Genomic DNA, 26911 nt, shown 5'->3' with positions numbered 1-26911 from the left:
AAGAGTCACACACGACTGAGAGACTGAACTGAACTGAACTGATGGGACCAGATGCCATGATCTTAGTTTTCTGAATGTTGAGCTTTAAGCCAACTTTTTCACTCTCCTCTTTCACATTCATCAGAAGCTCTTTAGTTCTTCTTCACTTTCTGCCATAAGGGTGGTGTCATCTGCATATCTGAGGTTATTGATATTTCTCCTGGCAATCCTGATTCAAGCTTGTGCTTCCTCCAGCCCAGCGTTTCTCATGATGTACTCTGCATATGAGTTAAATAAGCAGGGTGACAATATACAGCCTTGACATACTCCTTTTCTTATTTGGAACCAGTCTGTTGTTCCACAGCCAGTCCTAACTGTTGCTTCCTGACCTGCATACAGGTTTCTCAAGAGGCAGGTCAGGTGGTCTGGTATTCCCATCTCTTTCAGAATTTTCGACAGTTTATTGTGATCCATACAGTCAAAGGCTTTGGCATAGTCAATAAAGCAGAAATAGATGTTTTTCTGGTACTCTCTTGCTTTTTCGATGATCCAGTGTATGTTGGCAATTTGATCTCTGGTTCCTCTGCCTTTTCTAAATCCAGCTTGAACATCTGGAACCTCACGGTTCACATTCTGCTGAAGCCTGGCTTGGAGAATTTTGAGCATTACTTTACCACCGTGTGAGATAAGTGCAATTGTGTGTTACTTTGAGCATTTTGGGGCATTGCCTTTCTTCGGGACTGGAATGAAAACTGACCTTTTCCAGTCCTGTGGCCACTGCTGAGTTTTCCAAATTTGCTGGCATATTGAGTGCAGCACTTTCACAGCATCATCTTTCATGATTTGAAATAGCTCAACTGGAATTTCATCACCTCCACTAGCTTTGTTCATAGTGATGATTTCTAAGGCCCACTTGACTTCACATTCCAGGATGTCTGGTCTAAGTGGATGGTCACATCATCGTGATTATCTGGGTCATGAAGATCTTTTTTGTATAGTTCTGTGTATTCTTGCCACCTCTTTATAATATCTTCTGCTTCTGTCAGGTCCATACATTTCTGTCTTTTATTATGCCCATCTTTGCATGAAATGTTCCCTTGGTATCTCTAATTTTCTTGAAGAGATCTCTAGCCTTTCCCATTCTATTGCTTTCCTTTATTTCTTTGCACTGATCACTGAGGAAGGCTTTCTTATCTCTCCTTGCTATTCTTTGGAACTCTGCATTCAAATGAGTGTATCTTTCCTTTTCTCCTTTGCTTTTCGCTTCTCTTTTTTTGACAGTTATTTGTAAGGCCTCCTCAGACAGCCATTTTGCTTTTTTGCATTTCTTTTTCTTGGAGATGGTCTTTATCCCTGTCTCCTGTACAATGTCAGGAACCTCTGTCCATAGTTCATCAGGAACTCTGTCAGATCTAGTCCCTTAAATCTATTCTCAAAACAGCATTTTTGAAGAGACGCTTATGAGAAAACCCAAACTTGAAATGTAGCTTCATCAATTGTGTTAATGTGCCCATACCCCAGTTCCCTTATCTTTAAGATGGTAACATACAACCTGAGAGAGCTGGTTTAGAGCCAAAATGAGCAGCCAGAATACCTTATAATGAACATGGACAAATCAGAGCTTTCACATTCTGGATATCAAATCTGTCACGGTTTTGCTGTTTTATGTCTCCATGCTTATCCCCATAGTCTTCCAATTTAAGATGCTTGAGGTATATAGCTGGCTTTTTTCAGATTCAGTTTATCTTGGCAAGATTCTGAGGATTTTCCTTTCACCAACATTTAATCAAATGAATTCTCACAGTGTATTGCCAGCAGAGTAAATAACTTATCTTAATTTTCTACATAATCTATACATACTAAATCATCCCCCAAAACCAAGTACAAGAGGCATTTAAGAAGAAAATTAGTGATCAAATATCAATGAACCCTAAAGCAGGAATCTTATATGTAGACAGTTTCCTTTAAAGAGAGTAGGGCTTGAAATAGAACATTATGGTAAAAGAATATAAGATGATAGTTTACAAAAGGTATATGTGAACACTGTTATGGAACATATTTACTTTTTCAATTAGGTCAAGAAGCAGAGTTAAAATGAATCACGTTTGCTTCAGAAGCATATTTCAAGAGACCATGGTCGCACATCTATAAAGCATTTTCCTTCAAATCAATTAAAATATCCCTCCCAAAGAAATTAAGATCAATATTAGTCTTGTCTCCATCGAATAGCTAATTTTTATTAGTCAAATTGCATTTTGTCTTTAATTGGACTCAGTGATATTTGTCACATGAGTCAAAACTAAAATGACAACAGGCTGAGTCTACATTTATCTACATTTTCTTCAAAACAGCAAACAAGGAGGTGATTTGTATTTAGAAAACATAAGACAACTTCATAAAACTTTGATTTGACAAAATAGGGCTTTTATTTATTGGGAAAATTATTTTACAATCACTAATTTATATGATTGCAAAAACAATTAGAATTTTCTGTACAGTTGAGCTGTAATTAATACCTTAAATTTTTAAAAATTTTCTCTTTGCCTAAGAAGTTTTATAAGTATTACAGGAGTCAGATTTTTAAAGAGACGTTTACTATGTTCACATAATTTAAAGAATTTTAAAACACACATGAAGAATTTCCTTACCTTGCACTCATAGAGAACACATACTCCAGAAGAGGAATAGACTGTACTTCTTTGTCCTTCAAAGTATGTCCGTCCTTGAAATTGGCATATGGCTTTGGAATAAAAAATACAAATATATATATTTTTTAATGTTTTGTTATGAAAAATAGCTTACAAGTGTTCATATCATTTTGCCTCAATATTTCGTGTTCTTACGATTTTTCAAGGTGCTTGAGGAACTATAATCCTAAATTTAATCCAGCATAAGTAACTTGTAGGCCCAAGTTACGTTCATGCTCATTAAGTTCAAAGAGGAAAATAAGGTACATCATGGATGAGAGGTAATGGCAAGTCAGAATTAAAATCTGGAAAAGGGGTGCTGATAAGTAGACTCTAAGCAAGTTACTTGCCTGCTAGATGATGTCGCACCTAAGGGCACATTAAGCAGGTGCTCAAGGCAGCTACTGATTCAGGGGCAACACAACTCTGAGAAAAGCTCATTTTTTTATATACCACTGCCGAATTTTAAATTTTAAGACAGAAAATTAGAAAGAAACTATTTAACTTTCAGTACATATATGCATATTTATTTTATGTTTTATGGGATGGGGTTATTTATAAGTACACGTGGATTAGGGCTCCCTATTTAAGATGTTGAAAGGTCTTAATCTGCCACTGTCACATCCTGCCTTGCATCCATTGTTATTGTTGTTGTTTGGTCACTAAGTTGTGTGCGACTCTTTTGTGACCCCATGGACTGCAGCCCACCAGGCTCCTCTGTTTATGGGATTTCCCAGGCACGAATACTGGAATGGGTTGCCATTTCCTTCTCTAGACGATCTTCCTGACTCAGGGATTGAACCCACATCTCCTGCACTGCAAACAGGCTCTTTACCACTGAGCCACCAGGGAATCCCCCTTATATGCATTACAATTACATACAGTGAAAACAAAACAAAACTTCAGACTTGAGGAAGATATTTTTAATTAAAAAATGCATAGAAGGTATGAAATAATTTTTTGAAAATTTCAAAATATTTACAATACATACATTTACTTGATGGAAACCATTTGCTTATTTTGAAATGAATATTTTGCACTACCTATGTTGATTCATCACCTAAATAGAAACAGATTTACCCTGATGCTAATTAAGCTTAACTTCCAGCTTCCTTCTCTAGCTTAGACGCTCTTCTATGACTCTGAACCAACTTTTTTCACAAATTTGTATTGTTTTTCTTTCAAAGGGCACTAAATATTGTATGCTTTGGAACTTCATGACACCTAGATCAACCCAAGCTAACTTCAAAAGACCAGAGGAAGTGGTCATCTGATAAAAAGAAAAGGACACGAGCAATTTGTTAACCCTATTTACTAAATCCAATTTTCAGTTACATGCTAAGTCACTTCAGTCATGTCTGACTCTGCAACCCCACGGACTGTAGCCCACCATGCTCATTCATCAACGGGATTTTCTAGGCAAGAATACTGGAGTGGGTAGGCATTCCCTCCTCCAAGGGATCTTTCTGACCCAGGGATTGAACCCACGACTCTTTATGTCTACCTGCACTGGCAGGCCAGAGAAGGCAATGGCACCCCACTCCAGTACTCTTGCCTGGAAAATCCCATGGACGGAGGAGCCTGGTAGGCTGCAGTCCATGAGGTCGCTGAGTCAGACACAACTGAGCGACTTCACTTTCACTTTTCACTTTCACGCATTGGAGAAGAAAATGGCAACCCACTCCAGTGTTCTTGCCTGGAGAATCCCAGGGACGGGGAAGCCTGGTGGGCTTCCGTCTATGGGGTTGCACAGAGTCGGACACAACTGAAGCGGCTTAGCAGTAGCAGCAGCAGCACTGGCAGGCAGGTTCTTCACCACTAATGCTACCTGGGAAGCCTTTATAACTACATGAATTTTACAAAATGAGTGTAGACATTTCCTTTTAATTTCATTGTGTGAGTTAGAATAAAGTCCCTCTTCAGAATTTATATATCCCATTATCTTTAAAAGTATCACTTTGCCTATAAAATTTATAACAAATAAATTAGACATGCTTCTATTAATAATATTGAATATATTTATATATGGTTGTTCAAATATTCATATTTAACCCAACTTTCATCCTTGCTCAAAAGTTAACTGATTATTTAAAAGATGCACATTTAAATAATGGAAAGTATACACATTTTAAAATGCCATCCTTCACCTGATCTCCTTACTCAGCTCTTATTAACAAATTTCACTACATAGTATACATTACTGGCAAATTGGCTTAAAACTTTTGAAGCTTGCTGAAAGAGAATACACTTACTTGCATGAATTATATTACTTAAAAGCTGGCTGAAGCTTGCTTATTCATGAATATTCAAAATGAAACTACAGATTTATCAGTTGCATACTATCTATCATATTATGAATTAAAATAGCATGTGCATTGACTTAATGAATCTGATTGATTGTAAAACATGCCTCTCCAATGTGTAATTTTTAAGAGGTTTTTTTTTTTCTCTTATGAGATTGTATAACCTCAAAATAACAAGATCTGGCATATGGTGTGTTCAATTACATCAATAACTGCTACATATTTTTAAAAAAGGAAAACAAATAAAATTTTACTTCTTCAGCACCTGCCAATCAAAGGTCCCTAGGCCTATTCTGTCAATATTATACAATTTGATAACTGCAGCCTATTCAAATCCAAGGGTATGTTGAAAAAAAAAACAAAAACTGATGCTCCAATTTTTTCTTAGAACAGAAGGAAAACTAAATGCTGTAAAAAATACAAGGATAAATACTTCTTACACAAAGTTTTATTATAATTTAATATTCATGCAGAGCAGATGGACCTTCTGTTCTAAACTCTTAATTCAAAAGACTCAAACAGGCAACTTGTGAGACAATAGGGCACCAAATGTAGCTTGGCTGAGGGAGAAGAACAAAACGAATGAGATCACAATTGCTTCATTCTGTTTCAAGCAATGAGCACAAACAGGAGGAGCTTAGCTTAGAGAGAATCCAAAGTGAGTGATTTTTGATCAACTGTTGTGATTCTCCATAATTCTAAGGTTTACTTCAAATATCTAGTAATGTCATCAGGATATGCCTTCCTTAGGCTCTTTAGCAGTAAATGTTAAGACACTCAGAAATATATATATTCCTAATCATTCCTAAAAATACTACAAGGAATCCACAAAATACAATTAGGATAGCTCTGGGCAATAGGAGTACACTGCAGGAGTAAAAGTCATATTAATTTATCAGTACATATAACAAGCATGTACTGATCTCCTATTAACATGCCAGGTAGTCTGCTAGGTAATAGGACTCAAAGATGAAAGAGACATGATTCACACCCTCATGCTGAGTAGAGAAGACAGATGTGTACACAAATAACTATAATGAAAACCAAGCTCAAGTGCTATAATTGAGACATTCATGACTGAGATGTAAAATACAGGAGATTCATTGATGAAATGGGAAGGGATAATTGGATCAGGACTGAGCAAACAAATAATGGCTGTAGAAGTTTCCAAACTCTGGCAACGGCGACTAGTCAGCATCGTCCTAGGGCTAAGGAAAAAGCAGAGGAAATGGTTCTACTGAGACACAAGGGTGGCCAGAGCTATGAAGTGAGAGGCAGTTCAGTGGGAGCTGAAATCATCAAAGACACAGGTACCACCAGAAATCGAACCTGGTGCAGAGAAGATGTAGAGAAAAACACAACATACTCTTTCCTCTGGCCTTCCAATTTCCTGCCGGCAAGACCACTTCTGCAGAAGTCTAGCTTATAGGACACAGAGTAGAGCAGAGAAGGAGACAGATAGAACTGAGAGCAAGGGTTTCCCAGGAAGAAATCACCAGCCCCCAGCACTGGTGGCTATCATAGAAATGCAGTTTAGACCATGAAGAGAAACAGTTTACAAAGATAGGCTTCTTGGACAAGCATGAGACGGTGGAACCCAGTGCAAGTAAAATTTGAAGAGAGAAAATTGAGACATTAAGAAAAATACAGATCTATTTTAAAGAAAAATCCAGACAGTTTATCAAAATGAGATCCATAGGCAAGGAGAGGAAAGGAAGCAGATCAGGTTCATGCTCTAATTTTAACCTAGGCCAGTCCTAGCAGGTGTCAGGGACAAAACCTCACAAGGAAGAATGATCACTGGCTACCACACTGACTGCAAGTCTCTAGAATTCCCCAACTGAACTGCACCTCTCTTCTCACCCATTCCCAGCAGCGTGTAAAGTAAGTCACTTCCTCAACAAACCAACCAAGGAATAATCATTTTGCTGTATTGGTTTCTTCTTTAATATAATTGCCTTCACATGTTCATAGTCAGAGGCTTCATTTCTTTCCTAGATATGGGATGTGCATATGTGTGTGTGTGTGTGTGTGTGTGTACTAAGCATTAAGTTTCTTGTGACATAACTCTGGATTCATATGTCCAAATCACTTACCATTATACGGCAGAATTCTGCTAATTAGACTGAATTTTCAAAGATCTGAATGCCCTAGTGTTTTCTCTACTTCCTTCAATTTCAGTTCAGTTCAGTTGCTCAGTTGTGTCCACTCTTTGCAAACCCATGGACTGCAGCATGCCAGGCTTCCCTGTCCATCATCAACTCCCAGAGATTGCTCAAACTCATGTCCATTGAGTCTGTGATACCATCCCACCATCTCATCCTCTGTCGTTCCCTTCTCCTCTTGCCTTCAGTATTTCTCAGCATCAGAGTCTTTTTAATAAGCCAGTTCTTTGCATCAACAACCAAGTATTGGAGTTTCAGCTGCAGCATCAGTCCTTTCAATGAATATTCAGGACTGATTTCCTTTAGGATTGACTGGTTTGACCTCCTTTGCTGACCAAGGGACTCTCAAGAGTTTTCTCCAACACCACAGTTCAAAAGCACAAATTCTTCAGTGCTCAGCTTTCTTTATGGTCCAACTCTCACATCCATACATGACTACTGGAATAACCATAGCTTTGACTAGACGGATCTTTGACTGCAAAGTTATGTCTCTGCTTTTTAATATGCTGTCTATGAACCTTTTCTTCGAAGGAGCAAGTGTCTTCAAATTCCATGGCTGCAGTCACCATCTGCAATGAATTTGGAGCCCAAGAAAATAAAGGGTGTCACTGTTTAAATGGCTTCCCCATCTATTTACCATGAAGTAATGGGACTGCATGCCATGATTTTGAATTTTTGAATGCTGAGTGTTAAGCCAGGTTTTTTACTCTCCTCTTTCACTTTCATCAAGGGGCTCTTCAGTTCTTGGCTTTCTGCCATAAGGGTGATGTCATCTGCATATCGGAGGTAATTGACATATCTCCTGGCAATCTTGATTCCAGCTTGTGCTTCATCCATCCTACTGTTTTGCAGGATGTACTCTGCATGTGTGTTAAGTAAGCAGGGTGACAATATACAGCATTGATGTACTCCTTTCCCAATTTGAAACCAATCAGTTGTTCCATGTCCCATTCTAACTATTGCTTCTTGACCTGCATACAGATTTCTCAGGAGGCAGGTAAGGTGGTCTGGTATTCCCATCTCTTTCAGAATTTTGTGCAGATTTTTGTGATGCACACAAAGGCTTTGATGTAGTCAATGAAGCAGAAGTAGATTTTTTTGGAACTCTTGCTTTTTTGATGATCCAACAGATGTTGGCAATTTGATCTCTGGTCCCTCTGCCTTTTCTAAATCCAGCTTGAACATCTAGAAGTTCTCAGATCATGTACTGTTGAAGCCTTACTTGGAGAATTTTGAGCATTAGATCTGATAGAGTGCCTGAAGAACTGTGGAAAGAGGTTCATAACATTGTGTAGGCAGCAGTGATCAAAATCATCCCCAAGAAAAAGAAATGCAAAAAGGCAAAATGGCTGTCTGAGGAGGCCTTACAAATAGCTGTGAAAAGAAGAGAACTGAAAGGCAGAGAAGAAAAGGAAAGATATACCCATCTGAATGCAGGATTCCAAAGAATAACAAGAAGAGATAAGAAAGCCTTCCTAAGTGATCAATGCAAAAAAAAAAAAGAGGAAAACAATACATTGGGAAAGACTAGAGATCTCTTCAAGAAAATTAGAGATACCAGGAGAACACTGCATGCAAAGATGGGCACAATAAAGGACAGAAACGGTATGGACCTAACAGAAGCAGAAGATACTAAGAAGAGGTGGCAAGAATACACAGAAGAACTGTACAAAAAAGATCTTAATGACCCAGATAACAATGATGTTGTGATCACTCACCTAGAGCCAGACAACCTAGACTGTGAAGTCAAGTGGGCCTTAGGAAGCATCACTATGAACAAAGCTAGTGGAGGTTATGGAACTCCAGCTGAGATATTTCAAACCCTGAAAGATGGTGCTGTGAAAGTGCTGAGCTCAATACACCAGCAAATTTGAAAATTCAGCAGTGGTCACAGGACTGGAAAAGGTCCATTTTCATTCCAATTCCAAAGAAAGGCAATGCCAAAGAATGTTTCAGTTCAGTTCAGTCGCTCAGTCGTGTCTGACTCTTTGTGTCCCCATGAATTGCCAGGCCTCCCTGTCCATCACCAGTTCCAAGTACTGCACAATTGCACTCATCTCACATGCTAGCAAAGTAATGCTCAAAATTCAAAAAGATCATGGCATCTGGTCCCATCACTTCATGGCAAATAGATGGTGAAACAATGGAAACAGTCACAGACTTTATTTTCCTGGGCTCGAAAATCATTGCAGATGGTGCCTACAGCCTTGAAATTAAAAGATGCTTGCTCTTTGGAAGAAAAGCTATGACTAACATAGACAGCATATTAAAAAGCAGAGATATAACTTTGCTGACAAAGGTCCATCTAGTCAAAGCTATGGTTTTTCCAGTAGTCATGCATGGATGTGAGAGTTGGACTACAAAGAAAGCTGAGCACCGAAGAATTGATGCTTTTGAACTGTGGTGTTGGAGAAGACTCTTGAGAGTCCCCTGGACTGCAAAGAGACCAAACCAGTCAATCCTAAAGGAAATCAGTCCTGAATATTCATTGGAAGGATTATGCTGAAGCAGGAACTCCTATATTTTGGCCACCTGCTGCAAAGAACTGACTCATTCGAAAAGACCCTGACACTGGGAGAGACTAAAGGCAGGAGAAGGGGGTGACAGAGGATGAGATGGTAGGATGGCATCACCGACTCGATGGACATGAATTTGAACAAGCTCTGTGGGTCAGGGTGCTGCAGTCCATCATGTAGCAAAGAGTTGGACATGACTGAGTGACTGAACTGAAGTGAACTTCAAAGATCTAATCTAAGCAATTTACTGAGTGTATTACATGTACATATTTCAAGATACAAGGTTTCTAGGGGGTGGGTATTCATTCATTCATACACTCTTCAGACAAAGAAGTGAGCCCCCCTTGAAGTTAGACTAACCCAGACCACTGCAGCTACTCTTATTATTAGTATTATTATTAATATTAACCAATGTCAACTGTGTATTTACTATAACTCTGGTATATGCTGGTATGAGGGGGTACATTCACATCATGTGAATTATGTCACTGAGAGCTGTCCAATTAACAGCCTATTCAGCCATAGGTAGGAAAAGTAATTAGCACTTTAAATTCAATAGGATGCTATAATGTTTTACCAAGGCTATATTAAGTGTCACTAATTACACAGTTTTAGCACCGTATTTAAGAGAATATCTGCAAAAGCAGTTAATGTGAATTATTTTCACTTCACTACCCCCATTTTAACAATAAATAAGAAATAGGAAGACAAAATGCTACAGATTCAAATTTGAAAGTCATCAGTTGTAAAAAAAGTGAAAAGGAATTTATAGAACAGATTGAGAAATGGATAAGTGAAAGAAGCCAGTAAAACTCGGTCATACATTACACATTAAAATCATGATTTATTAGTCATTAATGCAAAGATAAAAAATGTAGATCCCTCTAATGAGATTTAAATCAACTTCCACAAAGCTTTGTAGAAAAAATTACCCAAGTCTATCTAACAATATTTTAGAACATAAAAGCAAAAAGACATATTTCACTTCTAAACATTTCCTCACTCATCACATATCTAGCTTTCCCTGTTCATTACTGAATTGAAAACACATAAGTCTACTCTAAATTTGCCTATTGGTATCAACATCTTTAAAAATGATACAACACAAAACTGAAAGTTATAGATATCAAGGAGAAAACCAGTATAATTCACTTAAAGATAAATGGGATTTATGATTTAAAATTCTCTTTGAAAACAGTAGGTATCAGTGATCTTTAGGTTGTTTAAGCTGTCCCTTAAGGACATAGCTGTATAAAGCAATGGCTTTCATATGGTGTTTTTTGAAATCTGGATATCCTCTGGGAGGGCTCTTAAAAACCCCATGTACAATGGCAGTTATTTTGAGTCAACATGATAGTTATGTGTTAGCAATATACAAATCAAAATGGTTAGATGAGAAAATATCTCATTAAATGTAATTATGTATATTTATATTTTCATTAGAACTTTAAAAAAAGAATACACACTAAATGGATTCTTGAAACAGGCTAAGACTTTGTGGAGTCAAACAAAAATATCTGAGAGTGTTTCAATATTCTTAAAAGGCCCTAATCAGCCATGCTGCATTTATCCAGTCTAGAATCTTTTCTGAAATCTGGATTTACTTGGAGTCAGTTTTTAACAATATGGTTGTAATAAAGTTTTGAGCACTAAGTGCTTTAAATTAATTTTCCCTCTTCTATGATGTTTAAATATCTTTCATGGCACTGAATCCATTTTTCCTTTCCTCTAGTTAGTTGTACACTTTTTATCTTATCTACAGGAGACAGGGAGACAGTGTCTTTTTTTTTTTTTATTTTTAAACTTTACAATATTGTATTGGTTTTGACAGTATCTTAATTTGTCTTTGGCACCCAGCACTGGCCTTGGATAATAAACTCTAAAAGTTTTTATTTTTTTGTAAGTGGTTCTTCCAGCTTCCTATTAGATGAAAAGGCTGAAAACAAGAAAATTGGTCCTCTCTGATCTTCATGGGCCCCTTTATATTTGGCCTTATCCTTTAATTTTGCCTCTTCTAGTAAAAGTTCTATAAATTGGGTCTCACAGAAATATTTTGCCTTTTCCGTAAAATGGTAGCTTATGTTCCACTGGAGCAAGGATGTAATACTTGAAATGGGAATAGATTTGTCTATCAGTTACTGAAAAAGTAGCTGGCCACTGTCAGGCAGTATGAATGATACAAGGCAACGTACACGATGCAAGTCTGCTTGAATAATTTGATGATAAAACTTTTTCCTTCCTCTCCATAAAACCAAATTTTATGAGTCAATGCTGTTTAAATGATCAGAATTTCAGACTGTTTAAATAATTTACAAATTCATTAATTATACATGATTGCTTCCTTTAACTAAATCTCATTAATTGTTTGGGAATTCAGTTGTTTGCAAAACTAATATTAGAGTTTAGGAAATGAGAGCATGAGAGTGGATGTGCCAGCCTCTTTTCTTAGCCTATATATTTCCTGTCCTTGGGCTTCTACAGGACCAAAGAGTACTTTTCGTAGGGGGCCTTCATTTAGTTCAGTAGCCAATTCTTCCAAAAAGAGAACAGGCCCTGAAGCACCACAAATCTAGCAGTAGTGAGGAGTGAAGAGACAAAGGAGGATAAAAGTAACTTCCATAATAGAACAGAAGCAAAAATTCTAACTCACTAACCAGACCAACCTTTGGATTAAAAGGCCAGATACTGGGAAAGCAAGAACTGGATATTTAGAAGATCATAGCAGTAAAATGCCAAGCCTATGGCTGGAAAGAAGAATTCAGTACCTTTGTCCTTAATTTAATTCTACACAATTGTAACTATGATAAACCCTGAAATTCTTTTCATTTAGCTACCTTTTCATCCCTGATCCTACTTTATATACCATAGAATGGATTCTTTTTAAACAGACAATGTAATCAATTCACTTACTCTCCTAGAGACAACAAAAATAAGTTTAATGAATGAAGGTAAAGATTTGGAGAAAAACATATTCATGTTAATACATGAATACTATTAACGTGACAACATGAACATACACGAGGTGACAGCTTTTACAAAGAAAACATAATACATAATACAATAAGGAAAAGTTCGTATTTGAATCTTCCAGTTTCAAAGCCAGGACTAGAATTCATCTGAAAATACTTCTGGGTATCTTTTCTTACCACTAAGAATCCAGTGACCTCAGTCAAAATTTAAACACTTAATCTTTAGTTTAACTTTGAGGAACATACTTCCAAAATGACCTGCATCTTTTAGCATATGTTGTTTCATTATTATATGGACAAAGATACTGAATACTTTGTGAATTGTAAAGCACGATTCTTTTCATTATAAACCACACGCTAGAGCTCACCAAAGGACCACAAGCAAACACCCTGAGTGACCGTGCAGTTTTAAGGCCTATATGTACTAGCAAAACAAGAAAGAATGGTGGGGAGTTGGGAGGGTAGTTCTCTTGGAAGGACGTATTTCAAATGCTGTTTCTTGAGGGGTATATTAATAACACGTTCTATTATACAGAGCATGTGAGCCAAAGGAAGAGAAGAAGCAGAAGGTTAAGGGGAGCTGGATCTGTGTAGAATAAGATACACAGAGGGCCACCACGATGAGGAGGGAGGAGAAAGGAGAGAGAGCAGCAGGGATCAGAAAAATTATAAAGTGAGATGGAGCAGGAGGAAGGAAAGCAGAAAGCAACAACAGGTTAAACAGGAGAAGCAAAATAATTTCATAAAAGCTTGCAGCAAGAGTGGCAACACCTGGAAATAAGATGCATTTATGATAGCCTCATGTCTGCCAGGTGCTGTCCTTTGACGGTGCCTTCCTGCCTTCAAGAAGCATTCAGCCTAGCATGCAAAACAGGCAGCATGCACACAAGGAACTTCACACAACTCAGAGGAAGAAAAGCATCTTTTGAGAGTGAAATTGAAAATGGTTTCCAGAGGAGGAACATTTGAAAATGACCACTGCAGGAAAATCGCTTTAATGTGATTTATATCAGAGAAAGAGTACTCATGATAGAGTCAGAGACCAGAAGAGAATAATAATCATAATAATATACTGAGGACCTGGATCTGTAAGCTGGAATTGATTTATGAACAATTGATTATAACCAATTTATATGGTCCAAATCTACTGGGCCAACAGTTCTCAACTAGATACATATTAAAATCACGTGAAGAACATTTAAAGCTCTATACCCAGATGCATAGTAATAAGAATCTCAGAATGTAGGACCTGGGCTTCTTTATTTTTTAAAGCTGTCCACATATATAGCTAAGCTTGAAAACTACTTTACTCTGCAGAGGAAAAAGAACTAGAAAAAGAGAAAAATACAATTAACATTCAAAGAGAGACAGTCACATAGATATTCAGTAGAAAACCATTTATTCCATGTTATCTGGCTAGATATTTGGTCCGTTGTTTAAAAAACAAATCAGTTAAAGTGAGAACTCAGAGACCACAATAAATAAGTACCTTGAACATTTTAATTAAAAACACACCCTTATGCATTCAGTGTTTTGAAGTAGAACACTTTTCTTCAGTATAGATTTGTTGATTATGCTTCATTGTAATCTAGATTATATAAAATAAAATTTATAATGTGTTGCCTACAATTTCTAAGTTTTTGATTGCTTTAAGGGTAACAAGATAGATACTCATAAAGCAATCTGAAGAGGGATTATTCTTATGTTTTCTTTTGTATTTTACAGCTGTCTTACTGATATGTAATTCAAGAGTATATTTTTTAGCAGTTTGAGTTTACCATCTTTTTCCAAAACACTCAATTTTTATTAAAAGAAAATGTATTTGTTTCACATTCATATTTCATTGATTTGCATATTATGCATGTATATGATGTATTTATAGTATTTCCATAATATTAGACTTACCGTACAAATACAGTTGCCATAAACAGGTCTGAGGAAAAAATCTACTTCTTGGTTAGTATGCAAATCTAACTTATGCTGTTATGGCAGCATAAGTACATAGGCTTAGCCTCAAGTGCCATTGATATTTAACTTTTTTTTTATAGCACCAATGAAAATCACAGATGAGTCCTTCTCAAATCACCTAGAGATCTTATATAAATGAAGATCCTGATTAGGTAGATCTGGAGTGGGGCTACGATTTGGCATGTCTCACCAGCTCCTCAGTGATACTGATGCTGAAGATCCTGATTAGGTAGATCTGGAGTGGGGCTATGATTTGGCATGTCTCACCAGCTCCTCAGTGATACTGATGCTTCCAGTCTAGTGATCACACTTTGGGACATGAAGTTGTAGATCACTGATTATCAACCCTGCTTGTACATAAGAATCAATTAGGGAGATTGTCGAAAATACCAGTGTGTGACACTCAGGCCAACTAAATCACGTCTCTTGAGGAGGGGCCTGGACATCAGTATTTTTAAAGCATTCAATTGATTCTACTGGACAGCCAGTTTTGAGAATCATAAATTCAGGGATCTTTTAACATGCATCTCCATCCTAGATAATACAAGAGTAACTTACAGGAAATCTGGCCAAAATTATTTTACTCTTATGCTATAGTTAAGCATAACGTTATAAACCTAAAGATCTATTTCCAGTAGTTTCTTAACTTCTAAATCACTTACTTATAACTTCAAAAAAAATAATAGAAGTGGAGGACAAGGGAAACGGAGAAGGAGTAGGAGGAGATGCCAGGGGGAGACAGAGAAAGAGAGAATTTATGCATGCTGTGAAACTGGAGATGAGCCTCATTAAATACAGTTGGACTTGTATTTTGAGACAAAATATTTGTTGAAATATTTCGCTGTTTCCTATTTTCAGACAATTTTCCCCCTTAGGGGGCCAATTAAGTAAAATTTTCTACAGCTATGCTAAATGAAACATTGAGGTTAAAATGTTAAACACATTAAGTCTGGAAATTAAGAATTAAATTACCCTCAAACTTAACACTTCTCATAATAATATGTCAAAGTTTGATTACATTCCCCCAAAGCCTCTGGAATTAAGAAGTGAAAGACTTCCCACAATTTTTCATGCCTTTGAAGATACTATCATCTGTATTGGTGCACTTCTCCTCCCCACCATTTATTAAGAACATTATGGAAATATTAATTCTCATCCTCTCAATAGTGGCCACTATACACCAGACACTGCTCAGCACAGCAACACAGATGTGAACAAAAGATACAGACTTTGCCCTCACAAAACATGCAATATAGAGGAGGATTCGAGAACAATTAATTAGGCAAATGTGCAATAATTGAAGGCTAACACTAAGTAAAAAAAAAAAACAAAAAAAAACAAGAATCAGGCACTAAATAACTAGTAAGCTATTTTGGATTTTGTTAGAGAATACTATTGAATACTTTGGGTTGACCAGGGAATACCTCTCTGAGGCGATGAAACATTCGCTGAGACTGAAGGCTAAGAGGAGCTAAGGTAGGGGAAAATGACAAGAAAAAAGTTCTAAGCGGAGGGAGAAATTAGCATGGCTTATTGGAGAAACAAGGAATTCTAACAGAATTTTTTATTTACCTGTTGTTATTGATTTCTACCTTATTGCACTGTGGTTAGAGAGTATATCCCATATAATCTAATTCTTTGAAATTTATTGAGTTGAGCTTTATCATCCAGTACATAATCAATATTTGTAAATGTTGCTTGGATACATAAAAGAATACATAAAGTGCACTTTGGGAACATAATGTTCTATATACAAGTTCATTAGGTGTGAACTGTCAATCACATTCAAGTGCTCTGTATTCTTAGTGATTTTTAGTATACTTGTATTCTGTCAATTCCTGCAATTTAGTACTCTGACTGAATTCATCTATTGCTCCATGTAGTTCTGTCAATTTTGTTTCATATATATTGAGGCTATATGATATTCCATGGACAGAGGAGCCTGGTGGGCTACAGTTCATGGGGTCCCAAGAATCAGTCACGACTGAGCAACTAAACCACCACCACCATATTATTAGGTATATACTAATTTAAATTGCTACATCTTCCCTGTGATTTGCAATGTTATTATTATGAAGTAACTCTGGTAGTAATCTTTGCCTTAGTGTCACGTTGTCTGATATTAATCAGGAGAAACTAGCCTTCCTTTCCATGGGCTATCTTTTACTATTTTTTCACTTTTACCCTTTCTGAATCCTTATGATTTAGATGTGCATCTTTTAAACAGTAGAGAGCTGGATTTCATTAATTCAGTTTCAAAATATCTTTTTAAACTGGACTATTTAGCCCATTTACATTTAGTGCAATTCATTTTTAAATCTACTGTTTTATTTTGTGCTTTTTTCCTCTGCCTATGCTGTTTCTTTTTTGCCCTGTTTTATAAATTATTTTAAATTGATTTTTTTCATTGTATTTTCCCTTTCACTCACTCAGTAACACATTTTAGCATATTTTACTCTCTGCTATACTATATTGTTATTGCCATACTTTAAACATTCTATATATTCTTAAAATTTTAAGACCTTATTAAAATGATGATTATTATATTATTTTATCACTATTCATTTAGATTTACTCACTATGTACTTCATTTTTTCAGCTTTTTATATTTCTGAAAGATTTTTACTTCACTCATGAAATCATTCTTATTCAGTTCTAATGAGGTGGATGAAACTGGAACCTATTATACAGAGTGAAGTAAGCCAGAAAGAAAAACACCAATACAGTATACTAACGCATATATATGGAATTTAGAAAGATGGGAACAATAACCCTGTATACGAGACAGCAAAAGAGACACTGATGTATAGAACAGTCTTTTGGACTCTGTGGGAGAGGGAGAGGGTGGGATGATTTGGGAGAGTGGCATTGAAATATGTATAATATCATATATGAAACGAGTCGCCAGTCCAGGTTTGATGCATGATACTGGATGCTTGGGGTTGGAGGGATGAGGGAGGAGGGTTCAGGATGGGGAACATGTGTATACCTGTGGTGGATGCATGTTGATATATTGCAAAACCAATACAATATTGTAAAGTTAAAAAATAAAATTAAATTTTAAAAAAAAGAATAGAATTCCAAGTCAGGAACCCTTTCCTTCTATATATTGAAAATATCATTTCACTCCCTTTTGGTTTCAACTGCTGCTATTGTGAAACATTGGACATGGTTTGGAAGGAGAGTAAAATTAGAGGACTGGTTCTACCCAACTTTAAATTTTACTATTAAGCTACAATAATCAAGAGAATGTGATACTTGCCACAAGAATAGACAAATAGATCAACAGAATAGAACAGAGACCCCAGAAAGAGACTCCCCATAAATATAGTCACCTGATCTTTGAAAAAGGAGAAAGGAGCAAAGGCAATAGAATGAATCAAAGACAGTCTCTTTAATGAATGCTGCTGGAACAATTGGATGTGTAAAAAAATAAATCTCAATCTGTTAGAAAAATCAATACAAAACGGATCACAGAGCTAAATGCAAAACGCAAAGCTGTAAAACTCCTATAAAACAACGGAGGAGAAACCCTGATGACCTTGGATATTAGATATAACACCAAAGATTTATGAAAGAAATGATTGACAGCTAGACTCCATTAAAATTTAAAACTTTCACTCTGCAAATGAAAATGTCAAGAGAATTACAAGATAAGCCACAGATTTGGAGAATTTGCCAGATAGACCTTGATAAAGGATTGTTATCCAAAATATACAAAGAACTCATAAATCTCAACAAGAAAACAATCTGATTTAAAAATGGGCCAAAAACCTGAACAGACACTTCATTAAAGAAGATATGTAGATGTCAAATAAATACCTGAGAAGATGCTTCACCATATTTTATTAGGAAAAATCAAATTAAAACAATGAGATACCACTGCACACTTATTAGAATGGCCCAGATCCAGAACACTGATAATGTGGAGAGGTTGTAGAGCAACAAGAACTCTCATAGACTGGTAACGGGAATGCAAAATGTTATTGGAAGACCATTTAGTAGTTTCTTGTAAAACTAAACAAGCTCTTACCATGGGATCCAGCAACTGCCCTCCTTGATATTTATCCAAAGTAGTTGAAAACTAATGTTCAAAGAAAAACATGCACACAGATGAATGTTGCAGCTCTCTTCAATCAATCAAAATTGGGAGGCAACCAAAGCAAAAACTAAAGTTGTGAAGGTTCAAAGTGCAAAGCAGATATTTTAAATAGTGTTTAATATTAAACATCTCCTAGGGTCAGCCCAGTTTTTAAAAAACATGAGCAAAAACAGAAGTAAATTCTGGAATCTTACTAGGTACTTTCTTAATTAAAGTCAGTTTTTGCTAGCATGTGGCTGACAAATTCAAGAGTAAGCAAAGAAAGACCAGAATTGAAGTCACTCCCAAAAGTCTACTCCCAGAAATTAGTCCAGAATAGTTGCCATTAGACAACTTAAACTTTTAAACTAATTATCCCTACTGATAATATTTTTCAAAGGATATTTGAAAATTACAATTTATATAAAAGTTACAGTTATAGACTAAGCAAAAGCAAACTTATACTTAGCAAACATCAAATTTATACTTAGCAAAATTCAAATTTATACTTAATTTATATAAAAATTACAGCTATAGACTAAGCAAAAGTCAAATTTATAGTTTCCCTCCATAATTCAGAGAATGTGATATGAAGTTAAAAGGAAAGTAGTATAAAGTATAATACTGCCTACAAATTTATCTATGCAAGCATGTTTTTTATTTAAAGTAAAAAAAATACTTTCCCTAATTTATTTTACGAATGTATGTAATGAAATTACTATCATAATGTAAATTTTATCATATCTATCTACTCATTGACCAGATTTGCTGTTGTGCTTTATTTTTAATGTTGTAATTAATTACCTAAAATTTCAGGATTATTTTTCAGTTATACAAACATCTCTCAAAATATCTAGAGCTAATAATATTTTTATTTATTCTGTAAAAAGTAAGAAAAATTCTTCACAGCCTGTATGCTACTAAAATTACTTCTTTTCCAACATTTCAGAGTGCAGTTTTTTGAGTATTTTATTTTACTTTAAGTTTCTCATGTGTAGCTGTTTAAACATCCATTTTCCTGGCCATGCATAATTGTTCAGAATACAGCAATATTGGTCATTATAATAATTGGGGCAATCAAACAGTGTCAACCAGCATACGTTTAGCTCACAATCAACAGTTCATTGCAATAACTAAACACCTGTTTGTTCTTTTCTTGGCAAAATTATGCCTCTTTAATAGACAGATGGTAATTGTTTGACCACTCCTTCTATATTTCTTTCCAATTTTCATGCAAGACATTTTTTTAGGATACTGTTACTGTTATTTTAATTTCAAATTACCTCTTTTGCTGTAATTGCTTTTCACACATACTTTTCACTACCCTTTAATGATCCTTTATGATAAATACATGAATCCAGCACTAACATATAACTGGCTGCGTAACAATTTTGATCTGACTTCATTACTAAATGAGTATTAGCCAACTGAGATTCACTCTTCTATTCTTTTGCTTATACATGAGTTTTCTTTTCATTAATTCCATATTTTCATTTAATTATTGAAGTAAGTCTTCCTCTCCATTTCTGAATATTCTCCCTCTGTATCCAGTCAAGAGAGAATTTTTAACTCTCTAGGCCCTCATTATCTAATAAAAACGCAGATACAAACGAGGGGGGGGAAGGACAAAAGAATAGGTGCAAAGCAATGTGTGACCAATTGCAAATAACAAGATAAAAACATAGACTAGCTGCTAAGGGACTCAATAATGAAGTCAAAGGAACCAGCTGCTAGTGTTCAAGAAGACCTTACAGCAAACAAAGTTCTGATGTATTAAATATGACTTCCTTTGGGAGGCTTCACTGAATCCCTCAAAGGAGAGAAATTTTCCTCTACTCAGTGGATCCCCAGCACTTTCTACAGAACTCTACATGGCATCCAGCACATTATAGTGTAATTTATCACCCCTCACTGAATTGTAAAGTTATTGAGAAAGACTGTATTATTATGTTCATATCTCAAGTATCTAGCCAAGTACCTGGAACTTAACATTTTGTTCAATGAATCAAAGAGTGCTCTCTCTCATCTGTCTCCCACTCATTGACCACAATGACTTTGATAAACTGGCATTTAAAGTCTAAGCTCTTTCAGGCTCAGAGGTCTTAATATTTGCTGTGTCCAACACATACACACACACAGTGCATACTCATCCTTCTGATTCTAATTGGTCCTTTTTTACAAAAGGCCTTCTGAAGCTCTGTATAAATTAAGTCCCAAAATTTGCCTCTCAGAGTGTCATACTTTTCCTATATGCTTCTTACACAATTTGCAATGATGTGTACATATCCTTAATTACAAAAGCAGGAGATGAAAAGTATAAATAAATCTTATGGAGTCACACTAGATAAATAGATAAACAACTAGAACCTACTGTATAGGACAGGAAATTGTATATTATGTATCATGTAACAACCTATAATGAAAAAGTATATATATATACACACACATATATATTTGTTGTGTGTATATATATATAACTCAATCACTTTTCCATATACCTAAAACATATACCTCAATTAAAAAAAAAAAAAACTCTCAAAACAAAGATAATAAAAAGAAATCCTATGGGTTTTTTCCCCAAAAAATTGGATTCAGAGAAGAAAAATGAATATTCTTTATATGTCTAAATGATGTAGAAAATGAAGTTACTTGAACATGTGTAAATATCAAGATGGAACTTGTGTAAATATCAAGATTAGAATTTCCTTAGTCAAAATAGCTTGTAGTGGTCCTGAGGGTTGATTTGTATTGAAAAACTATGTCCCGTAGTTCAAATCCATCTGCCATTCATTTTTTTTTTCCAATATCACCTTTTTATTTTTTATTGATGTACAGTTGATGTACGGAGATGGCAATGGCACCCCACTCCAGTACTCTTGCCTGGAAAATCCCATGGACGAAGGAGCCTGGTAGGCTGCAGTCCATGGGGTCGCTAAGAGTCGGACATGACTGAGCGACTTCCCTTTCACTTTTCACTTTCGTGCACTGGAGAAGGAAATGGCAACCCACTCCAGTGTTCTTGCCTGGAGAATCCCAGGGACTGAGGAGCTTGATGGGCTTCTGTCTATGGGGTCACACAGAGTCAGACACGACTAAAGTGATTAGCAGCAGCAGTTGATGTACAGTATTACATATGTTATAGATGTACAATATTGTACAGCCTGGGAGATAAGACTAGCTGGGGAAAACATAAAAAAGAAGAATATTCAATGATGTGAAAATTATATGAAATTCAAATTTCAATGTCAATAAACATGGTTGTTGGAATATAGCCATTGTGGTTCATTTGCATACTGTTTATATGCAGAGATAGAGTTCAGTGGCTGCAAAAGATTACGCATGACCCTGCAAAAGATTACGCGTGACCTGCAAAATAAAAATATTTACTATATGGCCCCTTACAGAAAACAATTTTCCAGTCTCTATTCCACCTAAATTATTATTCTTTGCCAAACATCGTAAGCCAATTGCCCTTGCCAATGATAAGGTAAATTACGAGATGTAACACAAATCTGGCCAATGAGAAATGAGGAAATATCTGAGAAGACATTTGGCCAAGATTTTCTTGCCCTTAAGAATGCTACAGAGATACAGACCAGCTGATGTTTCCTTTATTCCTCTGGATGCATTTTATCTAAATGTAATGCCTGGAATTGTTATAATTATGTTGCTATCATCTTGAAGACCAAGCCAATAAAAAAAGAAGGGTAGAAAAAAAGAAGCAAAGAGAAGCAGAGGTGAGACTCTGGCACACTGTTCCCTGAGTTGCCCTGTCTGTGAAGCACTTACCATGTGATACCATACATTTTCTCTTTCATTTTCGGTCAATTTGCATCAGAGTTTTATGCAACTTGTACTCAGAGAAATACACAGCTAAACCCCAAACTGTATGGCATGGTATGGGGCCATGAACAAGTGAAAAAATAAAACTTGCTACAACATTTAGTATAGGAAAAGACATTTATACACTTAACAATGCAAGATAAAAAGCTAAGAAACATGTGCCTAGATGGCATGAAGGATGGCATGAGGTTTAACAAAGGAACAAACAAGAAATGAGAAAAAAATGAGGGAAAAAAGTATGCATGTGAATGTGTCTCTCTGTCTCTCTCTCTTCATTCATATATATATATTATAATGAATATGAACTAAATATTCTTTAGTTTTGGACTTGGTTTCTTCTGTACCACTTACCAGTTGGCACACAAGTAACCCTCTATGCCATAGCATGGATCATTTTTCTGCATGTCTTTGAACTATAGATAGAGGTAGGGTATACTACAACATGGCATTCTAGGGCATATGAATCATGGCAATAGCATACGGACAAAAGATAAAAACTCTGATCCAGGACTGACAAGGACAATCTATGTGGTCACATAGATCATAATAAAAATGATAACAACAATAATAAGTAACACTTTCAGGAGCATATTATGTACCAGGCAATGTTACAAAGTACTTTATATATATATAGATAATAGATACATGTGCATGCACTCTAAGTCTACCAATAAGTCCACTTGATGTATTAAAGTCACTCAGATGGTAATTAGCAATGCCAGGATTTGAAACCAGGTGGTCTTGTTCTAGAAAGTGAAAGAAAGTGAAATCGCTCAGTCGTGTCCAACTCTTTGCAACCCCATGGACTGTAGCCTACCAGGCTCCTCCATCCATGGGATTTTCCAGGCAAGAATACTGGAGTGGGGTGCCATTTCCTTCTCCAGGAGACCTTCCTGACCCAGGGATTGAACCCGGGTGTCCTGCACTGTAGGCAGATGCTTTAATGTCTGAGCCACCAGGGAAGTCCCTTGTTCCAGAGTCCAGGCTTTTAAGCAATATGTTACACTGCTCAGTCTCTGACTCTCAATATTCTCATCTCTAAACTGAGGATTCTTCAGCAGAGGAGCAATATACTGTACAAAATGTGGACAGAGAAAATTACCAGCACTTTGTGACAGCAGAAGATTAGAAATCACAAAAGTCACCACAGTGTTTTTCAGAAATTTCAAACTTAAGGGCACATTTGCCAATACTGCCATCTTAGAATACAAATAATACCAAGAGTCATACAGACTAGCAGATGATACACAATAAAAGTATCCCTTTATATCTCTTTGCATCTTAAATGTAGTCAACAACAAGAACAAAAAGCCCCCAGATTTTTCACAGTACACACACTTTCATAAATCATTGGTAAGAGAATTATGTATTCTATCCCCTTAATCTCTATAGATAAGGCATCACTCCTTCTTTTGCATTTCTTCCTGATCCTATGCTTTATAGAAATAATAAAATTAAATCTTATCAAATGAATTCAGCATATTTGATTTTTCCTTTCTTTAATACTTAAAATACCTTGTATTACTACTCATGCCAAGGAACCAAACCTAAATAAATCAGTATTGTTATTATCAGCCTTACTCTACCCATGACAGGAGACAGGTGTTAGTCGTTCAGTTATGTCCAGCTCTTTGCGACCCCATGGACAGTAGCCTGCACCAGGCTCCTCCGTCCATGGGATTTTCTAGGCAAGAGTACTGGAGTGGGTTGCCATTTCCTTCTCCAGGGAATCTTCCTGACTCAGGGATTGAACCCAGGTCTCCCGCATTGTAGACAGACGCATTACCGTCTGAGCCACCAGGGAAGTAGATACTATACCTATAATGTGTCTCAAAAAGGGTCATACAGTAGACCGAATACTGGGAAATATTTAGTTTTCATGGCACTATAATTAAACAGAGCATACTTTGCTTATTGAGTAGGATTAAAAACATCCAGGCAGCTTTGGCTTACACAAACCAAATTCTTCAAACTCGGACAGTGTGAAAGCAATGAAAAGGTCTATCCATTTACCAAATTAAAGCAGGCAGAATTTAAGATCAGCTTTCCAAATTAAGTATGCAAGCAATAAAATCAAACACCAAAGAGGGAATATTGAAGGCTAGCAAAGAGAGAGGAAGAGACAAAATAAAAGACAATAAAAGTTAATATTACTCCACTTCATAGGATTTGTATTACGGGAAATTTGCACACACATAAATAGTTTAGAGACTATGAGGGGCAAAGTGGTTCTGATGGAAGCAGAGCTCTCAGCATTAAATTAATGTCACTTATGCCATATCAACCTTGCGTGAGAAAATCAGTCCTTAAAACAAAAAGTTGACTCCAAAAGGACTGACTCCATATTTCGTTAACACTGACAAGGTTTTAAAATCAAAGATTAACAGGTACTGAACCTCTTGAAGCTGCCTGTTACTTTAATTCAGTTTTTCCCAACAGGTTTAACTACAGGCAAACTACAAAAGAAATTTCCCTGAGGATTCAGAAGAGCAGGAGCTACCACAAAGGTGAGAAGATAAATAAAGCATTATCAGTTCTTTAAAAAAATATTTATTACACATATTCAATATTTTTAAGTGTTATCTCATTTTCCCTCTATATTTCCTGACCCTTTTGGGAAAAAAAGAATATAAATTTTTATCATCATAATACTATTTTTCCTGATTCTATTTTGATATTGTTTGGGCCACTTTTCTTTCCTTCTGGGTTTTCCTCAGGTAGGACATATGTGGCCCACATTAAAAATGACTGCAGCACTGAACATTCCATCCCCTATAGAAGAAACTATTTAGTCACCTCTTCAGAAGATACACCAGGAAAAATTAATGGCGTCTGAGGATTATTGCATGTATTTTGCTGGCACAGTGGTAAAGAATATGCCTGCCAATGCAGGAGAAGTAAGAGGTTCAATCCCTGGGTGGGAAAATCCCTTGGAGGAGGGAATGGCAACCCACTCCAGTATTCTTGCCTGAAAAATTCCACGGAGAGAAGAGCCTGGTGGATTACAGCCCATGGGGTCGCAAAGAGTCAGACATGACTGAGCGACTGAGCACAAACACACACATAAACACACACGCACGCACGCGCGTTTCCAAGATGCCATTACGCTCAGCTAAGAAAAAAGTGATGCCTCTTAGGAGCAGGAGAGGAGAGGGGAATATCAAGGGTGTTATTAGGACAACTGTGATTGTGGTGGGAAAACAGAAGAGGTGACACCATCATTCAGACTGTAGTTATACAGAAAAAGCAAACTGATGCCAAAGCCAGAAACAGTCACAGTATAAGAGGCACTGTGGTGTCCCCTCTGTCGCGGAGTGAGTATACCCAGCACTGAGACGGTGGAGGAGCTCCTCAAGCAACAAGATTATCACCACAAAAACAGGGGGAAAACCTTATGTGAACCAAGAAAGCCAACCTAGGAAGCTAGAAGGAGGAGGAAATGAGAAATTACAGAAGGGATTCCAAGTACATACACCCAGCTCTATGTAGTGTACATTCCAAGAAAAAACGTCTCCTCCACAAGGGACTGGAACTACAGAGGTATCCTTTTTCTAAGGAAAGAAAGTCACCCAAAGGAGATTAGTCTTTCCTTTTTACATTTTTTCAAAAACAAAATAGAATTAACAAGTGTGCATTGCTAAAGATCAATTGAAAGGGAGAAGCATGTTTCTTTATGGCCTCTAGAGCAGATGGTGTTCAGAGAAGTCCATAATTGCCTAGCAGAGCTAAACAGATAAGAAGGGGAAGTTTTATTAAAATTTTATGCTAAGACAAATTATTTTGAGACTTTTATGAGGAGACAGATATTTCCTAATACATTAATGCTAGAGGATTCACTTATAGGAAACAAGTTTTAATGAGGTTATAAGCTTTTATGCTTTTATGTGACACTACATAATGCAAGCAAAATCGAGCAACTTGAAAAATCTATTTATTCCATTAATAGTTCTGGATTATCAAGGCTAGACATCACTAATAGAAAATAGAATAATAAGAAACTTACATTACTAGAAAATTCACTGCATTCAGGTGAACATTATCCGTGGAAAAGCCTCCTTCTCAGGTACCATGATAACAGCCAAACAACGTGGCTGACCAAAGCTTTCAGGTAAGACTACTTCTTTCTGTTATGTTTCTATACATCTGGGTTGGATAAACCACACACACCAGAGAGATAAGCCTTGATAACAAGCCATTAAATATTTTAAATGGAAAAAGGAAGATCAACAGGTTAAGAATGCATTTAATCAGATGACTTAATTGGAATTCTACATTTCTAAAAGTGATCCAATATCAAAATAAAATTAGGACAAGAGTAATTATGAAAACAGAGTGGGAAATATTTGGATTATCCTTAAAATACTACTGACAGGAGGAAAAATAAAAATTAGGACTTGGCA

The 26911-nt window shown here is 36.3% G+C and overlaps 1 protein-coding gene across 4 annotated transcripts in view; it reads right to left on the bottom strand.

Moving 5' to 3' along the window:
• The window catches only part of NELL2 (neural EGFL like 2), a 507676-nt gene that overhangs the window by 227875 nt on the left and 252890 nt on the right, over nucleotides 1-26911 (bottom strand). For all 4 annotated transcript variants that reach the window (XM_086399811.1, XM_086399808.1, XM_086399809.1 and 1 more), the window contains one exon: nucleotides 2628-2719. In XM_086399811.1, coding sequence (XP_086255937.1) covers nucleotides 2628-2719 — 92 coding nt within the window. The remainder of the gene's footprint in view (nucleotides 1-2627; nucleotides 2720-26911) is intronic.

This window comes from Bos grunniens, chromosome 5 (assembly GCF_055505025.1).
Source record: "Bos grunniens cultivar Pamir isolate PY7600 chromosome 5, Bosgru_T2T1.0, whole genome shotgun sequence".
In the NCBI taxonomy this organism is placed as follows: domain Eukaryota; kingdom Metazoa; phylum Chordata; class Mammalia; order Artiodactyla; family Bovidae; genus Bos; species Bos grunniens.
This window is presented reverse-complemented; position numbering and strand designations above follow the sequence as displayed.